At 45.9% G+C, this 15,424-nt stretch overlaps 1 protein-coding gene across 2 annotated transcripts in view; it reads left to right on the top strand.

Annotated features, from left to right (window-relative positions):
• Positions 1-12,053: 12,053 nt before the first annotated feature.
• SLC5A4 (solute carrier family 5 member 4) overlaps positions 12,054-15,424 on the top strand; it is a 43,116-nt gene continuing 39,745 nt past the window's right edge. The window contains 3 exon segments of one of the 2 annotated variants that reach the window (NM_001171357.1): positions 12,054-12,188; positions 12,778-12,849; positions 13,527-13,631. In NM_001171357.1, the coding sequence (NP_001164828.1) occupies positions 12,054-12,188; positions 12,778-12,849; positions 13,527-13,631 (312 nt within the window). 2 annotated transcript variants of the gene reach the window in all.

The raw sequence follows: 15,424 nt of genomic DNA, 5'->3' as shown, positions 1-15,424 counted from the left end.
TGTGATTCCCCCTTTTTGTTTTATAAGTCGGTATTTTGTTTTTTGATGATTGTCCTTGTGGGTTGTGAGGAATTTTAGTAGAGTGTTGAATTATTTTACATCTTGGCAGCACTTTTAATTTAAACATTCCGATTGGTTATTATCTCTGCAAGATGAGAGATATATCTTTTGACATCTCTGGGGGCCCTTCTGGAGATACCAAAAGTTTAGAGAATTTAGAACTCTGATTTTTTAGAAAGTCTGTTAAAGGTGCCGAGAGAACTTAGAGTATTTGGTTAGAAGAGAATTTCTTAACATTTTGAAATGACAGTCATTTAATTAGGGTGATTTTAACACTTTTAGACCAGATTTAATTATAATGATATTTAACATAGCTTTTTAAGACTTAATGTTTTTTTTTTCAATCTAAACTTAACAGAGACAGTAGAGTACACAATAGATTACCTTGGCAGAACATGAATTTGAGGTCTCTTGTTGTCGAATAAACCAGAAATAAAAACCTTGAACATAAGAGTTAGCACACAAAATCATCACATAACTCAGAACTGTTTAACAGAGTCAAAAAGAGCTTACAGGACCTAACTCTAGAAATGGCAGAGTAACCAATTAAGCAGACACTGTTAAAAAGAGACGTTACAGTTTTTGCAAAAACAGATCTGTAAAAGAAACAAGTTTAAAGCATATTAAAGACATGTAAAACTGAACAAGCGAACCAAGTAAACCGAAGGGTGTTTGCATTAACCCAATTTTCTGAAGCAATCTGTATTGGCTTACTTGAATTAACAACATAATACACTTTGCACAATTTGAATTGACTCAAACAGTTGTTACTTTAACAAATTTAGAGTCTCATCCTTTGAGATGGCCATTGGGCCATTTGGGGAGTGAACCGGCAAGTGGAAGATCAATCTCTCTCTCCCTCTCCTTTTCTCTGTCTGTAACTCCACCTTTCAAATAAGTAAATCTTTAAACTAATTTTTAGAAAAAGATTTTAATATCTCTGGATTTTTATTTTTAGTGATAAAGTAAGAATCTCACTTAATTTTTATTAGAATTTTTAGGTCACCATATTCTTGGGGTTTTTTGTTATTTTTTATTTACTTATCTATCTATCTATTTAAAAATGAGAGAGGGAGGGAGAGAGAGAGGTCTTGCATCCGCTGGTTCACTCCCCAAATGGCCACAATGAGTGGGGCTGGGCCAGGAGGAGCTGTCCCAGAGCTGTTTTCTTAGCTCCCACTGGTGACTTGGAAATGCCCAAATATTCCCCTGCGATGGAAGCAGGTGCCTTCCGTCAAATTACTTCCCACTTCTCTGACTGTCTCAGTCCCTTGCCAAGTCACGATTCAGTCACTGAACCTCGGAGTTGTGTTTGTGGGCAATGTGAACCTTCTGATCTAGAATCCCCAGGGACTGGGGAGGACGACTCAGCTGTGCTCCAGGGAGCACGAAGCTGAGGCGCCTACTAAGGAACCAGGTGCTGTACTCACAGCTGGGGCCTTACCACACGAGGGTGAGACACAAGCCCCTTTGCGCCCCCTTCTGGCCCTGGTCCCCATTGCACCCTGAGACTGACGTCATCCTCCTACCTAAGGGAGGAGAGGATCCCTCTAGGTTCCTCGCCTTCTCCCCAGCGACCCCCTGCGCAAAGGGGAGGGCTCACCCACCCTGGGACGCCTCACTAGGCTGTAACCTTAGCGCCACCAGTTCTTTATTCCACAGAGTGCTCTACCTAACAGACTCACCAACTCTCTCTCGTTGTCTACGTTGGTGGAGGGTGGCGGCTCTGAGGCCCGCCTTCTGAGGGGTGGTTTTTGCTGAATCCAGCACAAGAGGAGGAGGGCGGGCCAGAAAGCCAGCTGCATCTGCACCATTTGCGAGGCCTGAGCCTCTTCCTCTCTCTGAGCCACTTGCACCCAGAGGGACGAACACCAATCTGTGCTCCCACAGGCAAGTAACCCCCGGAGGCGCCCGCAGAAAATCCTGAATTACTCTGTAAACCTTCCTCCAACCCCTCTTGGCTGCAGCTAGAGGGGTGCCCGGGTCACACAGAGCTCACCAGCGCCCCCTGCAGGCTGACCCACTGACGGCCTTCCATTCGCGTGACTCAGTTGCAGCTTTCAGCAGCAGGGTAGGACAATACTGCCCTCCCGGGGATCCACCTCCCCACCGGGATGGGAGAGGGTAGGGAGACCACGGGGACGTCTCTCAGGAGCTCAGAGGCCATTCCACACGCCTGGTAAGGGCCCCACTCTCAGCACACCCTAAGCAGACTCTGTTTCAGCACCTGCACTCTGAGCAAAATGCCAGGAGACAGTCCCGCCCGCCCAGGAAGTAGATGGGTTCCACCCCAGCTAGAGGCCCTGGTGACCACAGCCCCGCCGTGGACCCAGCAGCGGCCATGTGACAACGGCTCCCAGGGACATCAAGTCTGGAAGGCAGGTTCCATCAGCCTGGTAGCTTTATGGGCAAAGTCCTTATCATGTTGAAACCAGCTTATCCAGATGGGATGTGTTTGTTTCTGCAAATACTCGGGCTCCAAGGCAAGGTGACAAGATAACAAAGACTTAGACAAACGTGATCACACACACACACACACACACACACACACCTCCAGTACGTAAACCCCCAAAACATGGAAATCTATGAATAACCTGGAAAGACTTCAAAATTCAAAACAGCAATCCTTCTTTTAAAAGATTTATTTATTTGAAAGGCAGAGCGAGCGAGCGAGAGAGAGAGAGAGAGAGAGAGAGGTCTTCCATCCACTTGTTCACTCCCCAGGTAGCCGCAATAGCTGGAGCTGTGCTGATCCAAACCCAGGAGCCAGGAGCTTCTTCCAGGTCTCTCACATGAGTACAGGGGCCCAATGACTTGGGCCATCTTCTGCTGCTTTCCCAGGCCATAGCAAAGAGCTGGATCAGAAGTGGAGCAGCTGGGACTCGAACCAGTGCCCATATGAGATACTGGCACCGCAGGTGGAGGACTAACCCACTGTGCCACAGCGCTGGCCCCCACAAAGGGATTCTTGAACTGAAAATTGCAACTCTAGCACACAAGGAGAAGACGTAGAGAGCAGCCCTGCTGGAGTGGGCCTGCCCTGGGGGAGATTTGGCCTCACTTCCCCATGGGTCTAGCTCACTGTGTGATAATAGTTGTCATAACCAGACAGACAATAATAGTCAGCCTCGTCCTCAGGCTGCAGCCCAGCGATGGTCAGGGAGGCAGAGTTGGAGGCGCTGTCTTTGGAGTCAGAGAACCAATCAGGAACCCCTGAAGGTCGTTTGTCATACTGATAGATGAGCTGGGAGGGAGCATGTCCCTGGTGCTGCTGGTACCAGTACACATAGTTGGCCCCAATGTTGCCACTACTGCGGGTGCAGGAAATAGAGACCGTCTCCCCGAGAGACCCCGACACAGCCTGGGGCTGCGTGAACACAACGCTGGCCCACGACCCTACAAGACAACAGTGAGACAGGGATGAATGAGGACGGGACAGGCTCCCTCCCCAGGGGAGGAGGGAGTGGTCCTCATCAAAACAGCCAGCCAGGAGCACCCTCCTCCCCCAGGACCTCCCGCAGGAAGCCACCTGGGCAGGGAGCAAGAAGGGTGAGGAGCAGCAGAGTCCAGGCCATGCTGGATACACCCACACTTCTGCTTCCTGAGCCCCACAGCCAGGCCTGAGCCCACCAACCCTTCTTATCTGCAACCCTGATCCTGAGATGCAAATCTTCCCCCTTCTGCAGGCGACTGCAAGCCCCTCCTTTAACTGTAGCTCGGGCTCCAGCTGAGAAACCGACCTCCCTTGTGGGCAGGCTGCTGTTTTCTCGCTGGGCGGGGGGAGGGTGGTGATGGCACAGAAACACCTGCTAGGGGAGAGAGAAACAGCGACACGTCAAGCAAGTGGTTAGACTACAGCGCCCCCTGGTGGATGGCACAGGTGCTCAGGGCTCTTCCCTTGCTAACCCTCACTCCAGCCACATGGCATGTCCAGGAGGTGCTCTCCGCACAGCATCTTGTGCTCACCGTGTGTTTAAACCTTCAGATCCCAGATTGGCTGTGATTCAGACGTTTTTGAATCATGTTGTGTCTGGGAAAATGATGGATATCACAGCCAGAAACGGGAGGAAATGGAGGGACCTCCGTGGCATCCTGTGAAAGCATCGTAGACGTCCACTGCTGGTGGAGTCAGAGCCATGGGCTTTGGTTTGTTTGCTGCCAACCTGCCAGGGTGATAGACGCATACCTTTTAGCATAAGGTGAGCAAAAATGCAGATTGTGTTTCTTCCAACTCATATTCCCAAAGCTGAGAATCAAACCCAGCTATTCTGATGTGAGATATGGGTGTCTCACCCACTAGACAGATGTTTGCTGTTGAAAATGTGATCCAAGGAACAGTGCTGTGGCACAGCAGGTTAAGCCAGCACCTGCAATGCCAGCATCCCATATGGGTTCGAATCCCAGCTGCTCCACTTCTGATCCGGCTCGCCGCTAATGTGCCTAGGATAGCAATAAAAGATGGCCCAAGTAATCATGCCCTTGCCACCCACGTGGGAGACCCATATGAAGCTTCTGGCTCCTGGCTTCTGCCTGGACCAACCCCAACCATTGCAGCCAATCAAGGAGTGAACCAGCAGATGGAAGAGCTCGCTCTCTCTCTCTCTCTCTCTCTGTCACTCCCTCTCTCTGTGTAACTCTGCTTTTCAAAGAAGTACACAAATCTCCAAAAAAGAAAATGGGATTAAAAGATAAAAATACGTGAACTTTATTACTGACATAAGCTCCATCAAGTTCAAGGCATTTGTGGTTTTTTTAAGATTTAGTAGATATTTATTGGAAATGCAGAGTGACAGAGATTTAGAGAGAGACAAAGAGAGATCTTTCATTCACTGTTTCATTCCCCAAATGGCACAACAGCCAGATCTGGGCCAAGCTAAAACCGGGAGCCAGGAGTTCCATCCTGGTCTCCCACATGGGTGATGGGGCCCATGTACTTGGGCTGTCTTCCACTTTCTTCCCATGTGCATTAGCTAAAAGTTGGATCAGAAGTAGAGCAGCCAGGTCATGAACAAGTACTCCAATATGGAATGCTGGCTTGGTGAGTGGCAGCTCAATCTGCTGTACCACAATGTGCATTCCAAGTTTGAGCACTTTTGTAAGCAATGAAACAAGCCATTTAGTCTAACTCTAAGGAACTCAGAATCCTATGGTCTTGGGAATTCCACATATCAATGTAGTTTTTTACATTATTAACTGAAGAAAAATGAGTACACCTTAAAGATTTTTTTTAAAAGATTATGAAGCATAAAGAAGTCAGAATGTGGGGCCTGCATTGCGGCACAGCAGGTTAAACCACAACCTGCAGCTCTGGTATCCCATATGTGCGTGCCAAATGGGGTCCAGGCTGCACCACTTCTGATCCAGCTCCCTGCTAATACGCCTGGGAAAGCAGCAGAGGATGGCCCAAGTGCTTGGGGCCCTGTGCCCATGTGGGACATCCAAATGAAGTTTCTGGCTCCTGGCTTTGACCTGGCCCAACCCCAGCCTATGCAGCCACTTGGGAAGTAAACCAGTGGATGGAAGATTTCTCTCTCTATCTTTTTTAATTTTTTTTATTTTTTATATTTTATTTTATTTAATGAACATAAATTTCCAAAGTACAGCTTATGGATTACAATAGCTTCCCTCCCCCATAACTTCCCTCCCACCCACAACACTCCCCTCTCCCACTCCCTCTCCCCTTCCATTCACATCAAGATTAATTTTCAATTATCTTTATATACAGAAGATCAATTTAGCATATATTAAGTAAAGATTTCAACAGTTTGCACCCACACAGAAACACAAAGTGTAAAATACTATTTGAGTACTAGTTATAGCATTAATTAAACACCTAAGAGTAATTGTGTATTAATTACGGAGTTCAACCAATAGTTTTAAGTAGAACATAAAAAAATACTAAAAGGGTAAAGTATTAAGTTCTTTTTTTTCTTTTTTTTTGTTTGTTATATAGTTACTTTTATTTAATAAATGTGAATTTACAAAGTGCAACTTTTGTATTGTGGCTTCCCCCCCCCAACCTCCCTCCCTCCCGTGGCCCTCCCATCTCCCACTCTCTCTCCCATCCCGCCCTTCATCGAGTTTCATTTTCAATTACCTTGATATACTGAAGATCAACTTAGTATATACTAAGCAAGGATTTCAACAGGCTGCACTCACACAACCGCACAAGGTATAGGGTATTGTTTGACTAATAGTGTTGTTTTTAAGTTTCATAGTAGAACACTTTAAGGACAGAGATCCTATGTGGGGAGCATGTACTCAGTGACTCCCGTTGTTGATTTAACAATTGGCACTCTTATTTATGACATCAGCAATCACCCGAGACTCTTGCTATGAGCTGTCTAGGCTATGGAAGCCCCTTGAGTTCACCGACTCTGAACTTGTTTAGTCAAGGCCATATCACAGTGGGGGTTCCTTCCTCCCTTCAGAGAAAGGCACCTCTCTCCTTGATGGCCTGTTCCTTCTGCTGGGGTCTTGTTCACCAGGATCTTTCATTTAGATAGTTTTTTGCCACCGTGTCATGGCTTTCCATGCTTGTGCTCACTCTCTCTCTCTCTCTCTCTCTCTCTCTCTCTCTTCCCCCCAATTCTGTCTGCTCAAAGAGAAAAGAAGAGAATTAACTCTCTCAAACTTTTCCCAAAAGTTGAAGGGGAGAGAATATTTCCCAATTCTTCTATGAAGTCATCATCACCTTGATACCAAAGCAAGGCAAAGAAGCAAGGAGAGAAAACTCACAATGCGGTTTCCCTTTTGAATATTGGTGCAAAAATCATTAAAGTGTCATCAAACAGCAGTCCTGTCGATGTTTGCTTCATGCATTTTGTGTACTGCAATGTTTTGTGAATGTGTGTTTATAAATGTTAAATATTAAAATGACAAAACACTATGACCAACTGGGATTTATTCCCAGAAGGCAAAATGGTTCATCATACCAAAATAAATCAATGCAATTCTTCAACTTCATAGAATGATGCAAAAACATGGGGCAAGAAAACTTTTGAAATTTTTCTACATCTTTTCTTGATTTAGAAAAAACTCCACAAGTAAATAAGAGATAACACTAAATATCATATATGAAAAAAATCTGTACCTAACATCACACTTAATGGTGAGGCTGAAACCTCTTCCCCTAAGATCAGGAAAAAAGATAAGGGTGCCTGCCTTCAACATCTGTATTCAGTATAATATTGGAAGCTACTATCATTCAAATATGTCTTTTTCCCCTCCCCACAATTGCATGAAGGAGTTTATTCCTCAGAGTCATATATTACTGATGTGAAAAGGGTAAAACCTTAATCCGACTGTGGTCTTTTGGTTGTCACTCCCACTATTGAATTTGGTTTGCTTTGTAAGCAGAGGGTGAGAGACAGACACAGACACACACTAGCCTACTTCCTGTCTTTTGCACTGTGTGTCTTGGACCTCTCCAACTAGATGATCACCCAGTGAGGCCCCTAGCAGCTGCACCTCCAGAGATCTCTGAGCCAAAATAAATCTCTCTTTTTAAAATTATCCTGGGGCCGGCGCTGTGGTATAGCAGGTAAAGCCCCCGCCTGCAGGGCCAGCATCCCATATGGGCACCGGTTCAAGTCCCAGCTGCTCCTCTTCTGAGCCAGCTCTCTGCTTTGGCCTGGGAAAGCAGTAGAAGATGGCTCAAGTCCTTGGGCTCTTGCACTCACATGGAAGACCTGGAAGAAGCTCCTGGCTCCTGGCTTCGGATTGGCACAGCTCTAGCCATTGCAGCCATTTGGGGAGTGACCCAGTAGATAGAAGATTCTCTCTCTCTCTCTCTCTCTCTCTCTCTCTCTGCCTCTCCTTCTCTCCGTGTAACTCTGACTTTCAAATAAATAAATAAATCTTAATAAAAGAGAGAGAGAGAGAGAGACTAGTGTGGATAGTCTACTCCACGTTCTGGTGGAATCTGCTTCATTTCCATCCAAGACCTTGTAAGCACGGCTTTACTGTCCACATTGCTGTCATGATTCTGCTCCAACAGGGTAAGCCAATATCTAAGACTAGTTGCTTTGCACTGGGACAATGGACATCTCAGGAATCTTCAAGGTTGTTCTCATCAGAGGCCCGGAGAGCTTCCAGGACAGAACTGTTTCCTGGAGCCCTCAGGGTGCTGCTCATGGGCTTCCTGCCCAAGACCACCTTGGAATTCAGTTCCCTGCAATAAGCTAGCAAAGCACTCTATGCTGCAGGTCCAGCTGCAATTCCAGCAAGCAGCAGGCTTTGGTGGTGTCCCTGGAATGCTGGGTGTGCAGGTGCACAGAACACATGAGGTATGAGGTCATGGCAGCTTCCAGTGGAACGTCAATGAAAAGTCTGTGAGTCCAGGCATCAGTTGGACGTAGGGTCAGTGTCCCCACAGAAGGCAGGAGTGCTGTCTAAAGGAGCTGTTGGAAGTAATGCAACAGTGGTGACCCCAAATAGGTAAAGCCACCAGCAATGTGCCACACCCAGCTGTCTGATGCTACTGACATCAGTGTGCAGCCCACGACAACTGTCATTTGTGTGTCACCTAGCAAAGCCATAGGGGTGGGACAGCCCAAGTTCGTGAGGCCACATCCCTTGCTGCATTCTGTCTAAGATGTCAGCCATGGGGCTTTAGGACTGAGCGTCTTCCCTGGTGAGTTTTGCTTAGGCTCAGTACCCCCTTCTACTTCCTTGCTATTTCCTTTTGGCATGGAGATATACACCCTGTGGCTGTTGTGCCATTGCATCATGGAAACAGATAACTTGTTCTGATCCTCAGATGAGACTTTGGATTTTGTACTTTGGAGTCAGTGCTAGAACAGCCCAAGACTGTGGGTTGCAGAATTATTGCGTTTTGCACTGTGAGAAGGGCATGAAATCTTTGGGGTCAGGGAGAGGAAGCTGTGAATGGATATGTTTAAGTGTCTCCCAAGGATTTATATGTTGAAGTTGAATTCCACTGTGAGGTATTAAAAGGGTGGAAATCCAATCCAAATACGGTGTTTAGAGGTACAGACTATGGAAAGTGATTAATTTAAAATGGACATTAGGGAGCCAGCGCCATGGCTCACTTGGTTAATCCTCCACCTGTGGCGCCGGCATCCCATGTGGGCACCGGGTTCTAGTCCTGGTTGCTCCTCTTCCAGTTCAGCTCTCTGCTGTGGGAAGGCAGAGGAGGATGGCCCAAGAGCTTGGGCCCCTGCACCCGCATGGGAGACCAGGAGGAAGCACCTAGCTTCTGGCTTTGGATGGGCATAGCTCTGGCCGTGGTGGCCATTTAGGGGGTAAACCAACGGAAGAAAGATCTTTCTCTCTGTCTGTCTGTCTCTCTCACTGTCTAACTCTATCTATCAAATAAATAAAAATAAAATAAAATGGACATTAGGGTGTGGCCCTCATGATTTAATCCTGGCAGATATATAAGAGGGAAAGAAACTTTACAGACCCACGTGGTTCATGCATCTTTCACGTTGATGACACATGCTGCCTTGGGATTTTGCCAGCAAGAAGATCATTGCCCAGTAAGGCCCCCAACCCTTTTACTTCCAGAACAATAGACCAAAAGTAGCCTCGTCTAGATTTCACTAAAGTAATGAAAAATAGACTAACACAAAAGTTCTACCCAGGGTAGTTAGATGAGGAAAAGAAATAAATGGCATCTAAATTGTAAAAAAACAAACAAAAAAAAAAACACATACACACACAATGAACTATACTTATAATTCTTTTAGAAGTTTAAGGCAGAATTATCAAATAATCCAGCAATTCTACTTCTAAGCACATACCCAATGCAAACACTCAAATAGCTACTTGAACAGCAACATCTTTATCAGCATTATTCACACCAGCTAATGGTAGAAACAACCCACATATCTATCCCCAAAAAAACTGGTAAACAAAATGTGGTATGGAAATGCAGTGAAACATAAAGTCTTGGAAAGAAATGTACTTCTGTACAACCATTATAGAAAATAGTATGGAGATTCCTCAAAAATCTGAAAATCAGTCTACCATATGACCCAGCCATTGCACTTCTGGGAATTTACTCAAACGAAATGCAATCAGCATATGAAAGAATTGTCTGTACTCTCATTTTTATGCCAGCTCAATTCACAATAGCTAGGATATGGAAACAACCCAGATGTCCATCAACTGATGACTAGATAAAGAAAACATGTTTTTATATATATATATATATATATATATATATATATATAGGACTACTACTACTCAGCCATAAAACAGAATGAAATACTGTCTTTTGCAACAAAATGGATGCAACTGGAAACCATTTCACTTAGTGAAATAGTTCAGACCCAAAAAGACAAATATTATATGTTTCCTCTGATACATGGTTGCTAATACTTGGAGCATAAAAAATGCGATGCATATGGGTGAAATTGGCAACTTGAGATTTGATTATTGTTTATAGCTTTTGTCTATGCTCCTTGCAGAATAGTGGTCTTTCTATTTTCTACTTGAATTCCTTATTCAATAGGGAATTAAGCCTGTGATTATAAAGTAGATTGAAAGTATGTTATTGCAAAAGTTAAAAGAAAAAAAAGGCAGGAAGGAGGAGAGAGGGAGGGTAGAATCTCTCATTATGTGCTTAAAACTGTGTATATGAAATGCATGAAATCTGTTCTCATTATATTAAAAAATGCTATTCTGATCCATGTTCCAATAATAGATGAACTTTGAAAGCATCATGCTAAGCAGAATAGGCCAGACCCAGCAAGAAAAATACTGTCCAAATCTGTTTATATGAGCTACGAAAAAAACCACATAGAGATACAAAGTATAATACAAGTCCAGAAGCTGAAGAGAGAGTTACTATTCATTGGGTACAGGATTCTATTTAGGACGTTGGAAAAGTATTGAAAATGGGTGGCGGAGAATGTACTTAATTCTACAAAATCTTAGATGTCAATGAGGTTGGAATTGCATACTTTATGTTATGCATGTTTTAACAGCAAATATGAAAACTAACTTCTAGCCGGTGCCATGGCTCAATAGGCTAATCCTCCACCTGCGGCGCTGGCACACCGGGTTCTAGTCCCAGTCAAGGCACCGGATTCTGTCCCGGTTGCCCCTCTTCCAGGCCAGCCCTCTGCTGTGGTCCAGGAGTACAGTGGAGGATGGCCCAAGTGCTTGGGCCCTGCACCCGCATGGGAGACCAGGATAAGCACCTGGCTCCTGCCTTCGGATCAGCGTGGTGCGCTGGCCACAGTGCGCCGGCCGCAGCGGCCATTGGAGGGTGAACCAACGGCAAAGGAAGACCTTTCTCTCTGTCTCTCTCTCTCTCACTGTCCACTCTGCCTGTCAAAAAAATTAAAATAAATAAATAAAAATGAAAACTAACTTCTAACTTCAGGTGTGCTGCCTTCATGGACCCACAGGTCCCCAGTCATGGCATCATGCCCTCAACATTGCACACATGATGCCTGTGGAGCTAGCTACTTCTCGTCCTGACCCAATGGCCACCATCCTGATGTGTCATGCGACATCCACTCAGACTGCCTGTTCCAGAGAAACACAGGGCTTTTAAGCCCATAAAATGTATAATTAACGTAATTGTCCAAATGTATAATTCCTTGGTGGAGAATCGTATCTGTTCTCTCAGGAACCATCACTCTGTCCTTTCCAAACCTGGACCCTTCACCTCTGCACTTCGTCCATCCTTGTCCTCATTGACCTGCTCAGATCTCCTTAAATACCCCAGATTTCCACTCAGTGAACCCCACACCACCACTACTCTCCCCTTCCAATTCTCACCCCCATTGCTAACTCTTCATGGCTCCTTCTCACATCCTGCTAGATTAGTACCGACAGCAAGGGGGCCAGGGTCTCAGAGCCTAGATTGCAAGGACAGGGTTAAAGGTCCCCATGCCCAGGAAGTGGCTCCGGTATCTCACCACACCTGCCTGACGCTGATCATTAACCCAGGGCTTTTATTTATATATAAATAGAAAGAGGCCCCCTTTGGTGTGGAGACAGCACCACCTGCAGCCATGGCCAGCACATCAAGCCCTAGCACCATGGCTGGGACCCCAGAGCCACCTCCACTGTCAGAGCGTCTCCAAAATGCTGCTGACATCTCTGTCCTTGTCGTCTACTTCATAGTGGTGATGACTGTTGGGATGTGGGTACGTGGGAGCCCAGTGGGCTGTCAGGGTGGACACAAGGGCTAGGGGGGGTGGGCAGAGGGTCTTGGGGCGGGAGAGGTGTGGTGTGATAAAACTAAGATGAGCTTAGGGATTTTCACAAATGTCTTTGCCCAACAGAATCATTTCTTTGTGTGTGACCTGAGCAATGCTTTCACTGGGTGGATTTTTGCCCCTTGCAATCTCATCATCTGAACAAAGCCAACGCTGAGAACTTTAGACTTACTGTTTGGCATCTCCAGAGCTTGGGAAAACATTTTTATTTTTATTATCTCACTTTATCGATTTTCCTTTACTGCCTTCTCAGTACATGGCTTATTGCATTGAACAATTGATTCCTCCTTGTTCATTCTTTGTTTCTAATAATGAATTAAAGGCTGCAATTTCTCTTTCAATCCCAGCTCTAGTGATACCTCACATCATTTATATAAATGAAAAGAAACCATGATCATGAAGGCCTTCAGGAACCAATGCTCCATCAGATAGTAGGAAGTTCTGTCAGCACTGGGGATCTTGTACATCTTGGGTGCACCTGCTGTCATGTGATCCACATGTTCTCCTTTCTTCTCAGGCAACACTGAAGACAAACCGCAGCACTGTAAGAGAATTCTTCTTGGCTGGTCGAGACGTGGCCTGGTGGCCGGTGAGTGGCCCAGAGTTTGCAGAGAAAAACAGAATCTCCTGTCTGTGTTTAAAAAGAGAATAATGGGGGCCAATGCTGTGGCACAGTGGGTTAAGCCACCACCCACAACACCAATAGTTCATGTCAGAGAGCCAGCTGAGCCTGGGCTGCTCTGCTTCCTATCCAGCTCCCTGCTAAAGCTCCTGGGAAGGCAGTAGAACCAGTGAGAGGCTAGATTTTTTTAATATTTATTTATTTATGTAAAAGGCAGAGTTACAAAGAGAGGGAGAGACAGAGAGAGATCTTCCATCTGCTGGTTCATTCCCAAATGACTGCAGTGGCTGGAACTGGGCCAGACCAAAGCCAAGAGCCAGGAGCTTCTTCCAGGTCTCCTACGTGGGTACGGGAGCACAAGCACTTGGGCCGTCTTCTACTGCTTTCCCAGATGCATTAGCAGGGGCTGGATAGCAAGTACAGCAGCCACGAAACAAACCAGCCCCCGTGTGGGATGCCAGCACCGCAGATGGCAGTTTTACCCACTATGCCACAGTGCCGGCCCCGAGGGGCTGGATTTTGCCCATGAGCAGTCACTGGCTGCTCTGAGGAGCAGTGACCAAAACGTCTCAATGTCTGCCCATTTCAAGAAGTCTGATTTGGATCCTTTAATTCTCATCCTAGCCTATTCTCCTCAATTCCAGATTGGTGCCTCTCTCTTCGCCAGTAACATCAGCAGTGGCCACTTTGTGGGGCTGGCTGGGACAGCAGCAGCTTCTGGAATTGCTATTGCAACATTTGAATGGAACGTAAGTGGCATCCTGTATAGCCTTGTTCCTTTAAGTTAAATTCGTATCCCAGAGTCTTCTATAAATGCCTATGGGATATACTCCTCTTTGCTGTAATTTCTATCTTCTTTTCTTTAAAACCCCTCTGTGACCCCATTCCACCTAGAACATTCCAAGCATATTACGACTTACCTCTGATATCTTTTCAAACTGTTATTCCCACCAGGAATGTCATTCTATATGATTGCATGCCCACTTTCACTTGACCTGCTAGACCAGTTTAGTCCTCAATTTTATCTACCCCCCAGACACGACCTGTCTACCCCTGCATTAGACGCAAGGACTTAAAACATTGCAAAACCCTGCAAGTGTGGTTGCTTCTTTGCAGAAACTTGTGTTCTGATGGTCAGGACAAGCATGCACTCACTATGGTGTAGAAATTGCAAAGAAGGGAGTATCCACTGCAGGAGCCCATGGAGGGGCATCTCCCACGGATGATGGCTGAGGTTGGGCACGTGTCAAGGGAGCTTCCTGGGGCTGATTCCAGAAGGAATCAATTGTCCCAATGTACATGGGGGAGAAGGGAAGGGATGCAGACCAAGAGAGACACCACAGAGTGGGGAGTGAATGGTTTTGAGAGCTGGTAGGGAGACACTACAAGACAGGGTGTTTAGATTCCTAACCACTCTATTATCATTTCACCCATAGACTCTGTGCACTCTTTATCAGATCCTGTGTTCTATATGGACAGTTCTCCCACCTGCCCATCATCCAGCTCATGGCTGGCCATGTGGTGACTAGGCCATGGGCTTCCTTAATACCTAGGAGGCTCTGATGCCTCCTCTGTAAGACAAGACTAACTCTGCCCATGACACTTGGCCCTCCTGGTTGCAGTGAGAGATCATGAGTGACAAACGTGGAGACTCTTTGTACACGTTACTCATTAATGCTAAGATGACAATTGTTATCATTATTATATGTAATGAGGTTTAGATAGCACTGGGGATATTTTTTATATCTCCAAAAATGTCTCTCATTGCTTTGTTACCCTGTATATAAGGTGCTTCCAACTGTTTGTGGAAGATGTGTGTCATGAAAAGACCCTGCAAGGATTTCCAGATCAAAACTGTTACACCAGAATAAACTGACCTTTCAACTCGATTTCTCTGCTAACTTTTTGGAGCACCCTCTTATGGAATTCCTGATGCTCCAGAATATTCCTTTCAGCCAGGATGACCTGAGCTTGAGAACAGTCAGCCTACTAGGCTTTGATCTCTGCTAATCCACTGTCTTTCAGCACACAGCTTTGGTCATCTCCTAAGCCCTAGCAAACTGTGGTCTCTGAATCATAGAAACTCAGCCCAGCGCTGTGGCGCAATGGGTCAATGCCCTGGCCTGAAGCACCGGCATCCCTTATGGATACCGTTTGAGACTTGGCTGCTCCACTTCCGATCCAGCTCTCTGCTATGGCTTGGGAAAGCAGTAGAATATGGCCCAAGTCCTTGGGCCCCTGAACCCGCATAGGAGACCCAGAGGAGGCTCCTGGCTCCTGGCTTTGGATCAGCACAGCTCCAGCCATTGCTGCCATCTTGGGAGTGAACCAGCAGATGGAAGACCTCTCTCTCTCTCTCTTTCTCTCTTTCTGCCTTTCCGCTCTCTGTGTAATTCTGACTTTCAAATACATAAATCTTTAAAAAACAAAAAAAGAAAGAAAGAAACCCAGGAAACAGAGGTCCACATTTGTCTGGGTAGCATAAATTCTTGAATGGGACAGAAGACAATCAAACTTCTTGGTTCAGACTCAGATATCGTGA

Source organism: Oryctolagus cuniculus, chromosome 21 (genome assembly GCF_964237555.1).
Source record: "Oryctolagus cuniculus chromosome 21, mOryCun1.1, whole genome shotgun sequence".
Taxonomy (NCBI): domain Eukaryota; kingdom Metazoa; phylum Chordata; class Mammalia; order Lagomorpha; family Leporidae; genus Oryctolagus; species Oryctolagus cuniculus.
Note: the sequence above shows the minus strand (reverse complement) of the source record. Positions and strands in the feature narration are given on the sequence as shown.